The sequence below is a fragment of the Anas platyrhynchos genome, chromosome 1 (genome assembly GCF_047663525.1).
Source record: "Anas platyrhynchos isolate ZD024472 breed Pekin duck chromosome 1, IASCAAS_PekinDuck_T2T, whole genome shotgun sequence".
Taxonomy (NCBI): Eukaryota; Metazoa; Chordata; class Aves; order Anseriformes; family Anatidae; genus Anas; species Anas platyrhynchos.
The window spans coordinates 89,428,871-89,442,806 of record NC_092587.1 but is presented as its reverse complement, the minus strand read 5'-3'; the positions used below and the strand labels follow the sequence as shown (position 1 = coordinate 89,442,806).

The window sequence follows — 13,936 nt, the reverse complement described above, 5'->3', positions numbered from 1 at the left end:
CTTTGCTGCCTGCTAACTGATCTCCTTCATGTCCAAAGTTTGTATTTTATTCCACCTTGCGGATATCTAACTCTTGGAAAGAGCAGAAAAAACATGTGAGAATGGAAACCCTCCAGAGTATTTCTGAATACTTGTACATCCCTATTCCACTTTCTGTTAAAATAGAAATATCATCCGCCATCCCAGTCAGAGTCCTCTCTGGATGATTACCTTCCTTCCCAAATGGAAGTTTTGGCTGATGGAAGAACTTCATCAAAATCCAATCTAGATTGGGGAAGAGAGGACCTATGCACAGTAACAACATATTTCAGTCAGATTTATTAGTTTATAATAAATGTAATCAGGTAAGAAACAGTTTACATGCATCAGCAAGGGTTCAGTCACTTTCTTATACATTCCCAAAGCCCCAGTTTAAACAAAAACAATCCCCCAATGAAGATAAGTGTTACAAAGTTTTGAGGATGCCCTAAGCTTTTAAATGGTTAAACATACAAAATTAAGGCTCTAAAATAAAATAATAAGAAAATTGTTAATTACAATAAAATCACAGGTAGAACACCCATCATACTTTGACTCTTGCTCATAAATTTGTCAGTCTTCACTCTTTATTATCAAACCAGGCTTTCTCCATACTGGGCCTGGGGAAATTATTCCCAAAGAGGGCAGGGTTTTTCTCTGCAGGGAGGATTCATATGTTGAAAGCCTGTGTGTGTGTTTGTGTTTATGGGCATGTGAATGTGGTTTTCCTCTGCATAGAAAGAAATCTTGCTTACAGTTGGTGAGATTTACACCTGAGTTTAAGAGATCGTCAGCCAGAGGAAAAAGCTTCCCCAGGCCCTGCTTACCACAGGCAGAGATGACTCCCATTTCTTTGGTTTGGCCCTAGTTCTTGAAAAGACAAAAACTGAAAGGGGTTGAAATCCTTCACCCTGAATCTGTGGCAAGTACCAGCAACCCCTTGAGGAGATCATATAGAAGTGCAAGAGACTAAACATCTTTTTACTGGAGAGCTTCAAGCAAGGGTCACATTTTGATGAGGCAAAACTAGAGATGTAACAAAAATTTAATAGCTTTGAGTCAGGGCTACAAAGTAGTAAATGGAGAGGGGGAAGGATACAAAAGAGGCAAATGATGAGGTTAAGGCTGTCAAAAAGAACTAGTTTTGTGACTGGGAATTGGGACTGTGAACATGGCAGACAGGGATGTCAGAGAAACAAGAGTTGTATTGCACAGTGACAGTGAGAGAAAGCAGAGAGAAGTGAGGCATTGGGAAGGTGTGGAAGAGAGTGTGAGGGCTTCTCTTCCACTACTTCCAAAAATTTGGATTTAGGAGATTGTCAAAGAAAAAAGATACCTCTTTCCAAGCCAAATCTAAGTGAATGTCCGGGCCAAGAAGTAGGTGGCAGTTTATGTGTATGTTTTCTTCCCCAAACCTACTAATAAGCCCTTTTTCAATTGGAACAGAAATATAAGGCTTAGAATGACTTTACACAGCTCTGTAATATGTACATGTACACCTCTTAAATGAATACATCCACTACTGTTATGCTGCAATGCTAGGTCTGCTTGAAACCCTCTTAGGGCATGCTTCACTGCTCCTTCTGAGAGGGGTCACATTCCTAGCAGAAAAAGTAAAGACAGGAAGGTAGCAATGTGGTACTGGCAATGGTAGTGATGCAGTTGAATTTCAGTTCTATTTTACAGGTCAGGGTTTACTCTAGCTAAGAAGCATTTTCTAGACACACACACACAAAACACAATAACAACAACAACAAAAGAATACTCCCTCTGCTCATCAGGGATTGTGTTAAAATTCATTAGCCTAAGACATCCTAGCTGCATGTGCATAAATATCATTTCTCAATGTTTACTTGTGATGGAAACTGTTCGTTGTACTTTGCAGCTACATCTTCTGAACATTCATCTTCTTTCTGTTCTCTCCCTGGCTCTGATTTCTCTCCCATTCTCTTGTGAGACTTGCTCTTTCTCAAATGCAATCTCTCTCTTTCTCTTCTCTCCTTCATGCCTTCAGGTTGCTAAAAGGCAAGAGAAAAATGACAGGGAATTAAAAGTGACTCCTACATGATCAACAAAATATTGTAGTCATTATATTTCAATAGTAATGTATAACAAAACATTCCATTCACCTGTCTCAGTAAGATCAGCTTTAACATGATGGGCTCAAATTCAAGTGAATACCCTAATGTCAGCAAGGGGCAACATGCTTTTGATGATACTGTGAGTGGTAGAAGGATTGCTTGCCTGGTGGGCTTGCAGGGGAGAGGAGACAAGAAGGAAAAAGGGAAGGGCTCTGAGATTCCAGCCCAAACTCCATGTTTCTATTCTTTCATATACTCCGTCTTTATGTGTCTGAAGGTTGTCCAGGGCTGGCTGCAAAGACCTCACTGAAAAGTGTTGAAGTGTTTTCAAAGCCACATTTGTTTATTTATTTAGAGAAAACCAATGGACAAGGAAGGAGATAAAGTGGAATTACATTTTCCTCACTTTTCTTTTCTTTTAGCCTGTATAGTCATGTAAAGGATGATTTGAATTACAACCACAAGGCTCCAAATGCGAAAAAAAAGGGGAATTTTCAACACTGCATTTGGAGCTTCATGTTTAAGTCCACTCCCAAATTCCCTTTAAGATCTCTAACACTTATCAGTCAGTTCTTCAAGTTTCTGAAGTCCTTTACATACCACAGGCTTCAGTAGTAACTGAAGGAATAACCAAAATTCGGTCTAATGGAAAGGTAGAGCAAAATATAGGCCAGTACACTTCACAGTGGATTAGAGAAGGGTACCAGAATCCACATTTTTAAATGGAACCAAAGTCGTATTTAGTGCATTATATTCACAAGACCTATTGCACAATTATTACCACTCACAAGCTTTCTAGTGGTAGGCACTTTTGAGAAATGATGAATAAACCATCAACCACTGGTGAGGGTTGGCAAATGAGGCAATGTGAAATTCCAAATGAAATAAATTCTGAGTAGTTCCTAAAAGGGAAAAACAAGATTACTGAATGCACTTAAAATCTTAAAAATTGCATAACAGAGTTGTAATCAGCATGATTCTTCATATTCTTAGAGAACTGGGTATGCAAGGACTGTAATTGTGGGACTGATCATGTAATGATGCTATTTATTGAAAAGAGATTTTTTTTTTCTCCCTCATTGATGCTGCATGGAAGGCCTGCAAAAAAAAAGCTGCAAAGTACTTCTCCATATGAAACTGTCAGTGGAAAACAAACTGAAAAAAGGATACTTCTCTTTGATATTGTTTGTTGATAAAGTCAAGTGTTATTCAAGCACAGCTTTTCAACAGAGTGACTGAATTTGACAGTGTTCTTCTGGTACTTAAAAGGGAGTTAGTGCTCAATACCCTTCCTTCCATTGTATGATACACTAGACAGTATGTATCATAATTATAAATGTGTTAAATTGTCATAGATGGAAGTTCATTATTGGTTACTTCTTCAACACAAACCACGTAGAAAATGCTTATGCCTCAGGGCAGAATGACAGGGAGAAGAGAAGAGTGAAATAGGAAGAGAATCCATGCTGGTTGCATGCCCTTGCAGTGGAAATACAGCAATTCTGCTGCTGCAGATGTGCAGTGACACTGAAGAAAGCAGATGGATGGAGTCCCAGGGAGGAAAGAGAAACCTCTCAAACAGTATCATGTTTGGCAGTCTTACAGATAATACTCCATGTGGTTAAGCCAGGTCAACAGCAGTGAGAAAGAGATCTGGCAATCATGGAAAAATTGAAGCAAACATATTTTTATATTGTCACATTTTGTTGGCACTGCTGTAGAAATGTCTGAAAACATTGCCACAGAGAGCACTGGGTCTCATTTTGGAGATACACACTTTGAAAGAAGTCTAGATGACAACACTACATCCAAAGTGCTTATACTAATGACATTACCACTTTAACCTTGATTCAACTGCAGTAAGGACCACATCATTTAAGGTATTCTAATTCAAGCTTATTTCTGCTTCTCCCCCAGAAAAGCCACAAGAATTATATTGAGGATTTACCTGGCTTGCTTTTTGTTTTTATTTTTTTTTTCTGAAGTCATCTCAAAGCTATTTGTCTTTACCTACCAAAGAAACTGAACGTTTGCTTTTGAAATGCAATTGCTTCTCAAAGGACTCTGCAAATTCCTGGATGGAGTTTGATCTTTTCTCTGTGCATGAACTGTCAGCTGAAGGTGTCCTGCTTGCCTTCTTGTGGCAGTGGCATTTGCAATCCTGGTCTTCTTCGAATTCTCTGGAGCCCTTGAGATGGCCTGAAGATGAGCCTTTGGTAGAGGCATGAAGTCGTGTTGTATGGAGGGAGGAAAGCCTGGCCTGCAAAACAAGAGGTCTTGGTGAGTATCAAATGTCAAAGCAAAGCACGCAGGACAGATTCTCTCTGCTACAGAGTGGTCTCCAAACAATGGTGCCAAATGAAGGACCTTTCCCAGACTCTTCTGTCTTTCCTTTTACATGCACGAGATTTACACCGCAAAGTTGCTTCCCAGAGGCAGCAGCAGATATTTTTTTTTATTATTACTATTTTTGAGTATCTAAGCTTTAGTATCCAAATAAGCATTTCAAATGCAAAGTGTGCTGGGTCCTCTTGGTGCCCACTGACACCACAAGGAACTGAGATACTTCAGAACCTCAAAAACCCATGCCTATCCTCTGAGGACGGGTTCTAGGCAGGGCTGTCAAACAGCAAAGACCCAGCCTTTTGTGGCCGGATGAGACAGACGCTGGGTTTAACCCACAGGTGCACCAGGACTTATCAGATGTTTGAGGTCACTTGGGTGTGAAAGAGGCCATTCCTAGCACAACCTTGTCATATTTGCAGCATGGCCTACATGCAGACAAGATGTTCTAGTGTTCAGCTCTGAATTTTCTGCTGGTTTCTTGAGCACATTCATCCTGATCTGATGAGGGAGAATTTTAGGGCACCAAGGGACACATTCCTGGTAGCAAAATAGCAGGAAACAGTCTTCCCCAATGACATTTGTAGAGCTTAAGTGGGGAGGGAGTGGAGAGTTGTTTAGTTTCTGTGTGGTTTAATTTTCCCAGGTCTGGCTGGTAGACAAAAACAAATGATCTGTATGACTGTGTATAAGTGAATGTGTGTAAAGGAGATTAAAATAATGCAGAATGGCTGAAGCTACATGTTCAGGCCCTACATATGATACTGCCTCATGTTAACACCATCCAGGCAACTCAAAATCCAAAATCTTAAACAGCTTTTGCTAGTGGAGACTGGGTGGTTTCTGTGTCCTGCTTGTATGAATCTCCTCACCATAACAGGGCTTTTGAAATGTACTAATATAGTTATATAGGATATTGTTACTGCAAATTTCCCATTTCTTTGTTTTCTCCCTTTTCGTTCCTTCTTTCCCTCTCTCTCTCCCTCTCTCTACCCCCCAGTGGAAAGCTAATCTAACCTGGTATAGTGGCCACATCAATCTACCACCCTTGGATTTCAAGGGACCTGAAACCTCTCCTGTAAACATTTGCATTTACTCTAGCCCAGGTGATATTATAAATGTATCAGCGCAGTGGGGACCTGTGTAGCCTTTCTCTGAACAGTGAGGCTGTGAACCCATATGGTTGTGACATTAGATAGGTTTGAGGAGAGGTGCTAAATCACTAGTAAATCTACACCTGATAGCGTTATGCATCTTCCAGCAAAATACTACAGATTCATATCGGAAGGTTTGCCTCCCTCATTACAAGTTCCCACATGCGGCTGTTGGCAGTAACTGAGAATATGTTTTGAGGGGACAGTATATCCTGCTATTCACTAATTTATACTTCCTATTTTCATAGATGTCTGAAACTATACTTTTTTACACGTTTTATATCTGTCAGAAGTACCTAACACCAAAGGGTTTTCAAGTCATATGGTACTAGTTCAACTTCATATCCAGATATAAGCTTCCTTTACTAACTAGTATTCTGGACTGCCTCTGAGAGTAATGGTAACGATTTCTGCTATACTATTTTTACTTGGAGGCATGCTGTTTCAAACTAATCAATATGGTTGTATTTTCTGTAAGGTCATATTGTATTGTTATTTGAAAAAGCACCAAAGCAATCTCATTGTGCTCGAGGGACAGGAGTGCACATGCCATGTCAGGCTGAGCAAGCTAAATGTCTTCTGTGTCATTTTAATGGTATCAACATACATTGTTTCCTGGAAATATATGTTGTTTCACACTAGGAATCACTGGTATTTGTTCTTAGAGGGTTTAGGAAAAACAGACAAACACCCACACATGAAAACAAACAAACATGAGGACAACTAAAACAGAGGATGGTATTCTACCAATCCTGTTTTGCAATATCTGTAAATGTTTTATATTACTAAGATGTTGCTTTTTAATTTTCTTTCACAGACAGAGTTACAGTAACTTAGCCCTTAACAAAAAGACTGTAGTTCACATACTGACAGAGGCACAATGGTCCAGAAAAGGGACAGGTCTTTCTCTGAAATGTGTGCCTGTCTCACTGAACTTAGGGTAAAGCTGCACATACATTTTCTGTAATCATATCACAGTGATTGTGCCTCCTCTCACAGTGCACATGCAAGTTATCACATTGCTGTCTTATTAAGACAACCCTATAGAGGACGGGAGCCTTAACACAACTGCTCAAACATGAATATTTCATGCCTTATTATTAGCACAGTACAGTGGTCTTCTTTTATTTAAGATAAACTCTGTCAAGAACTGAAGGAGTGATAAAATGAAGCTCAGCAATGAAGAGGATCTGACAATGAGTTTAGGTATCTATATGGCTTTCTTTCTGTTTCTTAGAATACTTGCATTTAATATATACAATTGATGCCAAATGGATTACTTAGTACGACTGTAAATAAGAATAGGCCTGACTGCGTTAATTTATGCTCCCCCTCCTGCAGTCTCAGCAGCTGCTGGCAGCAGAGATTCCCTCTAAATCAGTCCACCCACTGCTGCTGTCTTCCCTTGCCAAAGGCCTCTGAGCACAGCTCCAGGGTCTGCTCCTGCCCTTGCCCCAGCAGCTGCCTTGTGCCTGCATCTGGTGCCTCTTCAGCAAGTTCCCTTGTTCACTGGCTTCTAGGATCTGCCCTTGAGTAGTTCTTAAACTGGAGGAGAAGTGGGAAGGTAGTTGTGAAACAAGGGAAAAGGCATGGGAAGGAAGAATGATAAATGAAGAATGATAAATGTTCCCCCATATCAAAATAGGGAATTTGTGCTAATATCAAAGAAACCAGGAGCATCAAGAATGTTCTCAATGTTTGTTTCTCACTCCTGTTAGTACTCCCTTTTTCTGTGTGTGCCTTTGTGTAATGCCAGTCATGCTGTCTATTTACACAATTGGCAGCAGATCGCTTGCTAATTACCCATAAAAAACAAATACACAGAAGCAAACTAACAAAAATACCCCCAAGAAATCGATGCCAATATCAATTGCCTATCCTCTTTTTCAGCTTCTGTTGGAAATAAGAAACTTGTTTCCATCTTTTGGTAGATACTCAGTCTGATTTTAGTTTAGATTAAATGTCAGTACCTTCAACGGTAGTCACATGTTCTGCTCTCACCCTTAGTTGTTTCTTATCCGATTTTCTGCTACAAGCAGTAATGTCTACTTCAAAAAGAATATATATGTAAAATTGTAAAGCTCTTATTGGTGCTCCTCTGCCACCTTTGCTTCCCCACAACAGAATGTCTGGGAAGTAAGGAACTGGCCTGAGCTGAACTGATGGAGGACAACTAGAAGGTGCATAGGCTTGAAAAAGAGACTCAGTTACTGTACATAAAGTCTGCAGCTAGCAGCAACTAAACCAAAGGGATTGGAAACAGAGGACTTGGTTCTCCCCGGGCAGTTTTCACATTCACTGTGGGCCCACAGCAGTATATACAACTCTAATGATTTTCAGGAGAGCAGAGTGGAGGTGCACATTTTAACTGAGAAGTCTGGGTTCATCATTTTAGCCTGTCTTGGGAGCCAGGATTTCTGAGGCCAGTTATGTGCTCTGCTAGTGAGCCCCAGTGAAGGATGAATATGGTTTTACATTCCCCTCTGTAAAATAGGAATGATCATAGCAAAAGCATTTTGTGAAGCACATTTAGTAATGTTTGTGAGCTATATTAAGATACTAGGAAGAAAATTTTGAAAATTATTGTCAGTTTTTGTGAAGCAAATTACAGAAGGAGTTCTACAAAGCTTTGTCCATGTTTCAAGAGGCTCCACAATGACAGGTTGCTGCAGGAGTTTACTGTCACGTTTGAGGTGAGAGCAGTGGCTTGAACGTGCTTCTACAGCACAGAAAAAAAAATAATTACAAAGAAGGCCAACATACCAACATAGAGTTGAAAGTGTGTGCTCTGAAATTACAGAGTTATGCCAAAACACCCTTTCTGTCATATTGCTAGCATTTTTCTATGCAATACCAAAGTCCTCCTGATGCAGATGCAGTTCATGTGGGTAGACAAAGTATGCTGGCAGTGCTGTTTTGGCAGCACAGGTGTATCTGCACAAAATAACTTTTGTGAACGACTGTCAGCCTGAACCTGCTGACTTGATTTTGACCAGGACAGACACTGTAAATGGTTACCTCCATTTATGATGTTGACACAGAAGAAAGGGTACATTGCGATCCCTTGAGAAGGTATAAACTTACAGAAGACACACAGTCTGATGTCAGTTAGTATTCCCCTGATTAATAGCACTATTATGATGAAATGAAGATGTTATTTAACTAACACTGGTAAGTGTTTTGATTGTCACAGTAGTAGTCGTTTGTAATAATTGTCTAAAAAACACATCCAGGTGCAATAGCAAGTTGCTGCTCTGAGCAAGGAGCTGCTTTTTCTGAAATTATTCCTAAGTACTTATTAGTGCCCCTATTTGAGTAATTTCTTGGGTTAAAACAACATGTTTTAGTAGTCTTCACTACCAACTAGTCAGAGATATCTATTTTTAAATCTTATTACCAAACTTTGTCTCCATATTGTAGGATCTTCAAACTGATCTTCCCTTTTCCTTCCTTCATTCAATTTCTGGTACTGAGAAATAAAGTAGTTGAGATTTGTATCTCTTGTATAATACTACTGAGCCAAGAAAAAAATGTGTGAAACATTAATGAAAAGGCCAGACACAATTAAGTGTACCGGGTAACTTTAACTGATTGAACATTAATGTTCAAAAGTCACAGTCTCCTCTGTCTCAGCTAACTTAATCCAAGTTCTAGGTGCTGATTCAGGGATGCAACTGTAGTTAGCAAGGTATTCAAATAGCTTTTGAACAAACTGAATGTAAGAACATGCTTCAAACTAAATGTATGTACACGCAAATACACACACATATACATCTGTGTATTCAGCAACTTGCTGAATGGGAAGCGATATAAAGTACGTTCTTACACTTCAGTCTTTATTAGGCTTAAAGAAATTATGTAGGCATAGTTCTCTGTGTAATTCTCTGCAAGATAAAATTGAAATATAGTAAAATAAATAAATAAATAAACATTAATAATGTTCTGTTTTCAGGCATTCTGATAGAATCCATTAGCAAAAATCTAGCTCAGAGTCTGCTTTCAGTTTAACTTCATTTTGACAATCAGTTAGACAGTTGTCAGCTGCCTTAAAAAAACTGCCTCTGCATGTGCATCCTCTCCCTTTCCCCAGTGTCCTGTTGGTTTGAGAAAAAAGAACTTTCTTCTCCCTTAAAATTTTACTTCATAATACAATTAGCTTTGTTATGCGTTGCCTCTTCATTTCCAGGGACAGAGATTTTAAACAAGGAGGGACTATATCAACTAGCTTAAATCAGAAGTTACATCTGCAAGCAGCTAAATCCTAGGGAGTAAAACATACAGCTTCCTGGAGAAGGGCTATATAGTTTTACATGTGGAAACAGACTCACTGAAGACAATGTTTGCATGTGTCAGATTTCCAAAATGTTTAGCTTTCTGTCAGGTCAAGCTTAGCAGACAGAACAGCGTAATACACAGTTAAGACTCTAGCAGTTTTTGCAGCCTTTTCCTTCCATTTTTGGTCCCATCTTTCCTTATCTTGGAGTTCACTAGTTTTCTTGCATTTCAAAGGCATCTGAGGCCTCTGATGGGGGAGACAAGTTCAAAAAGCAAGAAACTGCTACCAGTAGGAACTGAACATAGACGGCAAGTTAAATGAGGCATTCTCATCCTCACAGATTTTTAGGGTCATCCCCTGGGATGATGGCACTTAAAATTTATAGATAAACCACACAGAGACATGCAGAGGGAATATTGCACACAGTTCTTACCGGAAGGGAGGCTCTCCGTTCACTAAAGTGTCGTGTTTGACGTTTCTTGTGGCCTCTACCCTCTTTCTCATTCTCATCAATCAAGTTGTGGCCCCAGAAACTGCTCATCCATTTCGCAAAGGAAATATCATCATCCTCTTCATATTCCATGTACAGACACTCCAAATTTGCGTCCGTCTTTCAACCAGACAAGTAAAAGCAATCTCAAATGCCACCACTATGCCAATAGCCTCACACTGTTCTGTCAACAAGAGGAAGAGGAGGTGCAGTTTCAACCACTCTTCTGCACTCCATCCCCCAAAGCCCATCCCACTGCAGCCCTAGGCACTGTCTAAACATCAAGTCTATCCTTTCTCATCTATTTTCAACTTTTAATCTTTCCATTACAGAGATGTCCAATACGACACTGCCGCAGGGGGCTGACGGGAAGGGAAATGTGTTCTCTACTCCATATGCATTGCTGTTGAGTGCACTAGCTGTCAATACCAATGGAGAATTGCCCACGGTAATGTGCCTGGGAGGTGTGTACTCTAACCCAAAGCAGGCTTGTAATTTTGAGAAGCAAAATTGACATATTGACAGTGGTCAGAAACTGGCACATCTGCTTGCAGAGACTTAACTGACTATGGGAGGCAGGACAAATAGCACTCTCTTTCCATGCTGCCCTCCCTCCTGATCTCTGTTGTCTCTACTCTTCCTTCTCGTATTCAGGAAACGTGTTCACTGGGGAGAAGGCCCACCTGAGAAAATTGCTTGTTCTTTTTTGGGCTATGGCATGATGCGCGAACTTGCATCATCTGCTTTTCATGAAAGCAATTTCATCTGCTGTATCAGGGTTATGGTAGGCCCAGCTTCACTTCAATGCACACAGAGCAGAAATGAGTCTGATCTGGATCCTCCTAAACAGGCCCTGGGTATAGGCTGTATCAGCCGTGTCTAAACTGTAAAACAGAACAGGGCTGCGGACTCTTTTCTGGCCCTGAAACTAAGTGGCTAGACTGACCACATCCCTTCTATATAGTGTTTGTGCTGTAGGTCTCCTTGAGGTTGTATCTACTTCACTTTGGCTATAATACCATGTTGCATTTTTGTGGCATTTTAAAAAATTTTATATTAAAACACTTGATATAAGAGGAGAACTCTGTTGTGACACATAAAACTGTTGTTTGTATGGCATGAAACTGGAAGACGTTACATGCCTTGGGGCATGGAGGAAGAACATGGAGGAGTGCTTTGAGGATGTAGAGCCTGTTGGGATAGCACTGGAAGACTGCACAGGAGGAAAAGACGCAAATCTAACTTCCTACTGGAAGCAGACCTTGGTGTGTGCTGGGTGGCTAGGTCTTCTCCGAATGGCTAGGCTTTGTCTTGGAGATGCTAGTTGGCATCGACAAGAAGTATGCCAAAACACTTGCTAGCAATTTAGCAATATGGACAATCAGGGGTCCAGAATTAAAACTTGCTTCTTGTGCCTAATCCTATTAGCAATATATGGAAGAAGTAACAAAACCTAAGTTTTATTCATGTGGGTCTAGGTGTGAGACTTAAATTCTCCCAGTACTATACTCTCATGTAGGACTCTTAGTTCTGATACAGGTGATGGAACTGATTGGTCATGTATACCTACGTGAATTTTACTGTGTCTGGGGCAGATGAGACTGTGAGTAGCATGAGAGCATGGAGCACATGGGTGTACAGACAGCATGTCCTCAGAAGTTGCACATCAGAGCTTGAAGACTCAACTAAACCTGCAGCAGGAGGTTTACCTGTTATGGTTGAGACACAGATGGACAGGAGTGATAGGAATACCTGCAAAACAGCACAGTAAAAGTACACCTGAAGCAATAAAAAGGCTGTGTGGATGTGAAGGATATGTAGGCTGATTCTCCAGATGGGGAATACTCCAGGCCTTATTCTGAGAGCCTAGATTTATCTGAAGGCCTTAAGACTAGCAATCTGTACAGATAGGGTATATCTGAAGGCCTGTGTTTCATCATAAGTATCACGTGGGTAGAATTTAGGCCATCCCAGTAGGAAGCTATTGGCCTGTAGATATGTCACTTGTATCGCACGGCTTAAGATTCTTCTCATCTGCCATGTGAACTGGCATTCAGAACAGGAGCCAGCAGTGTGCCCAGGCAGCCAAGAAGGCCAACAGCATTCTGACTTGTATCAGAAATAGTGTGGCCAGCAGGACCAGGGAGGTGATCATCCCTTTGCATTCTGCTCTGGTGAGGCTGCGCCTTGAGTTCTGTGTTCAGTTTTTGGCCCCTCAATATAAGAAGGACATCGAGGCCCTGGAACATGCCCAGAGAAGGGCTATGAAGTTGGTGAAGGGACTGGAGCACAAGTCCTGTGAGGAACAGCTGAGGGAACTGGGGGTGTTTAGTTTGGAGAAGAGGAGGCTCAGGGGACACCTCATTGCTCTCTGCAACTACCTGAAAGGAAGGTGTGGGGGTCTGGGGTCCGCCTCTCCTCACAGGTAACTAGTGATAGGACTAGAGGGAATGGCCTCAAGTTGTGCCAGGGGAGGTTCAGGTTGGACACAAGGAGACATTTCTTCTCAGAAAGAGCAGTCAGGCATTGGAATGGGTCACCCAAGGAGGTGGTTGAGTCACCGTCACTGGGGATGTTTAAGGAAAGGTTGGACCTGGTGCTTAGGGACATGGTTTAGTGGGTGATATTGGTAGTAGAGGAATGGTTGGACCAGATGATCTTGGAGGGCCTTTCCAACCTTAATGAATCCTAGAATCCTGGAATCCTAGAAAGGATTCTATGAACTGGGAAGTACTTTGGCCATGCTGAGACAGGTGACAAGGAAAAGTGGGAGAGTCCCACAGTTTTGCCAAAATATGCTTACTCATAGAGTGATAATCCATACATTAAAGGAGATACGGCTCCAGCTGTTTATTACCAGGCACCAATGCATATTGACTCAAGAGTCCAGCAGGGCCGAAGCTCATGAAGGGACAGCATGGCAGGTTAAGTTGGGCAAATTACCAGGGCTCCATAAGAGATGGAAAGAGTGGGAAAAGAAAGAAGCTGCACCCTCTGCAGTTGCACTAGAAAAACCTGTAGCGGTTAGGAGGTCAGGATGTCAAGGTGCGAGTGTCATCAGCACGCAAGGCAACAACAAATTCACCTTGGCAAATTTTGACTGGGCTTCTGAAGTGTTTGCTTTGCAACATTACTGCTGTTTTTCTTTTCAGCGTGTTTCCCCCCCCCTCTTCATAGCAGTATGTATCTGCGCTTACATTCAGTTTTCCTTCCTGCCTATTAGGAAATTTGTAAGTATGAAGTGACTGGTGTAAACTGAGTAGAAACAAGGGACAAAGACGGATGTTCTTTATTGACTGTGTGCTGTGGAGATAGGTAAGTGGAGATGGAAATGCGAGTCCCCCCTTCCTGACAGGGATGTTAGGCTGGCATGGCCACGCGTGGGCACACCACACAACTACACTCCCAGTACTGTTCACTTCATGCTTCTCACGACTGACTCTCTCCACAAACTTGACGAAAACCAAACGCAGAGCCCCACCGGGCGGGGAGCGGGCTCCTCCGTGCCGGCAGGCGGCGGTGCGGCGGTGCGCGGCGCGGAAGTGCCGGGTGCCCCGCGCTCTCCCGGCCTGCT

The 13,936-nt window shown here is 41.6% G+C and overlaps 1 protein-coding gene across 1 annotated transcript; it reads right to left on the bottom strand.

The window, feature by feature from the left end:
- LNP1 (leukemia NUP98 fusion partner 1) lies at nucleotides 1–10,596 on the bottom strand. Its single transcript, XM_005026592.6, has 3 exons — nucleotides 10,306–10,596; nucleotides 4,114–4,359; nucleotides 1–2,036 (listed from the first exon to the last, which is right to left on the bottom strand). Exons 1-3 carry the CDS (start codon nucleotides 10,453–10,455, stop codon nucleotides 1,854–1,856), a joined length of 579 nt encoding a protein of 192 aa, XP_005026649.3. The 5' UTR covers nucleotides 10,456–10,596; the 3' UTR covers nucleotides 1–1,853.
- Between the last annotated feature and the right edge of the window lie 3,340 nt (nucleotides 10,597–13,936).

Excerpts from the sequence above, each read along its gene's own strand:
- LNP1 (XM_005026592.6), bottom strand. The coding sequence starts at position 10,455 with ATGGAATATGAAGAGGATGATGATATTTCCTTTGCGAAATGGATGAGC. Across the intron at positions 4,360-10,305 it reads AACGGAGAGCCTCCCTTCCG|GCCAGGCTTTCCTCCCTCCA; the intron begins GTAAGAACTGTG and ends CTTGTTTTGCAG. Across the intron at positions 2,037-4,113 it reads GCAAACGTTCAGTTTCTTTG|CAACCTGAAGGCATGAAGGA; the intron begins GTAGGTAAAGAC and ends CTTGCCTTTTAG.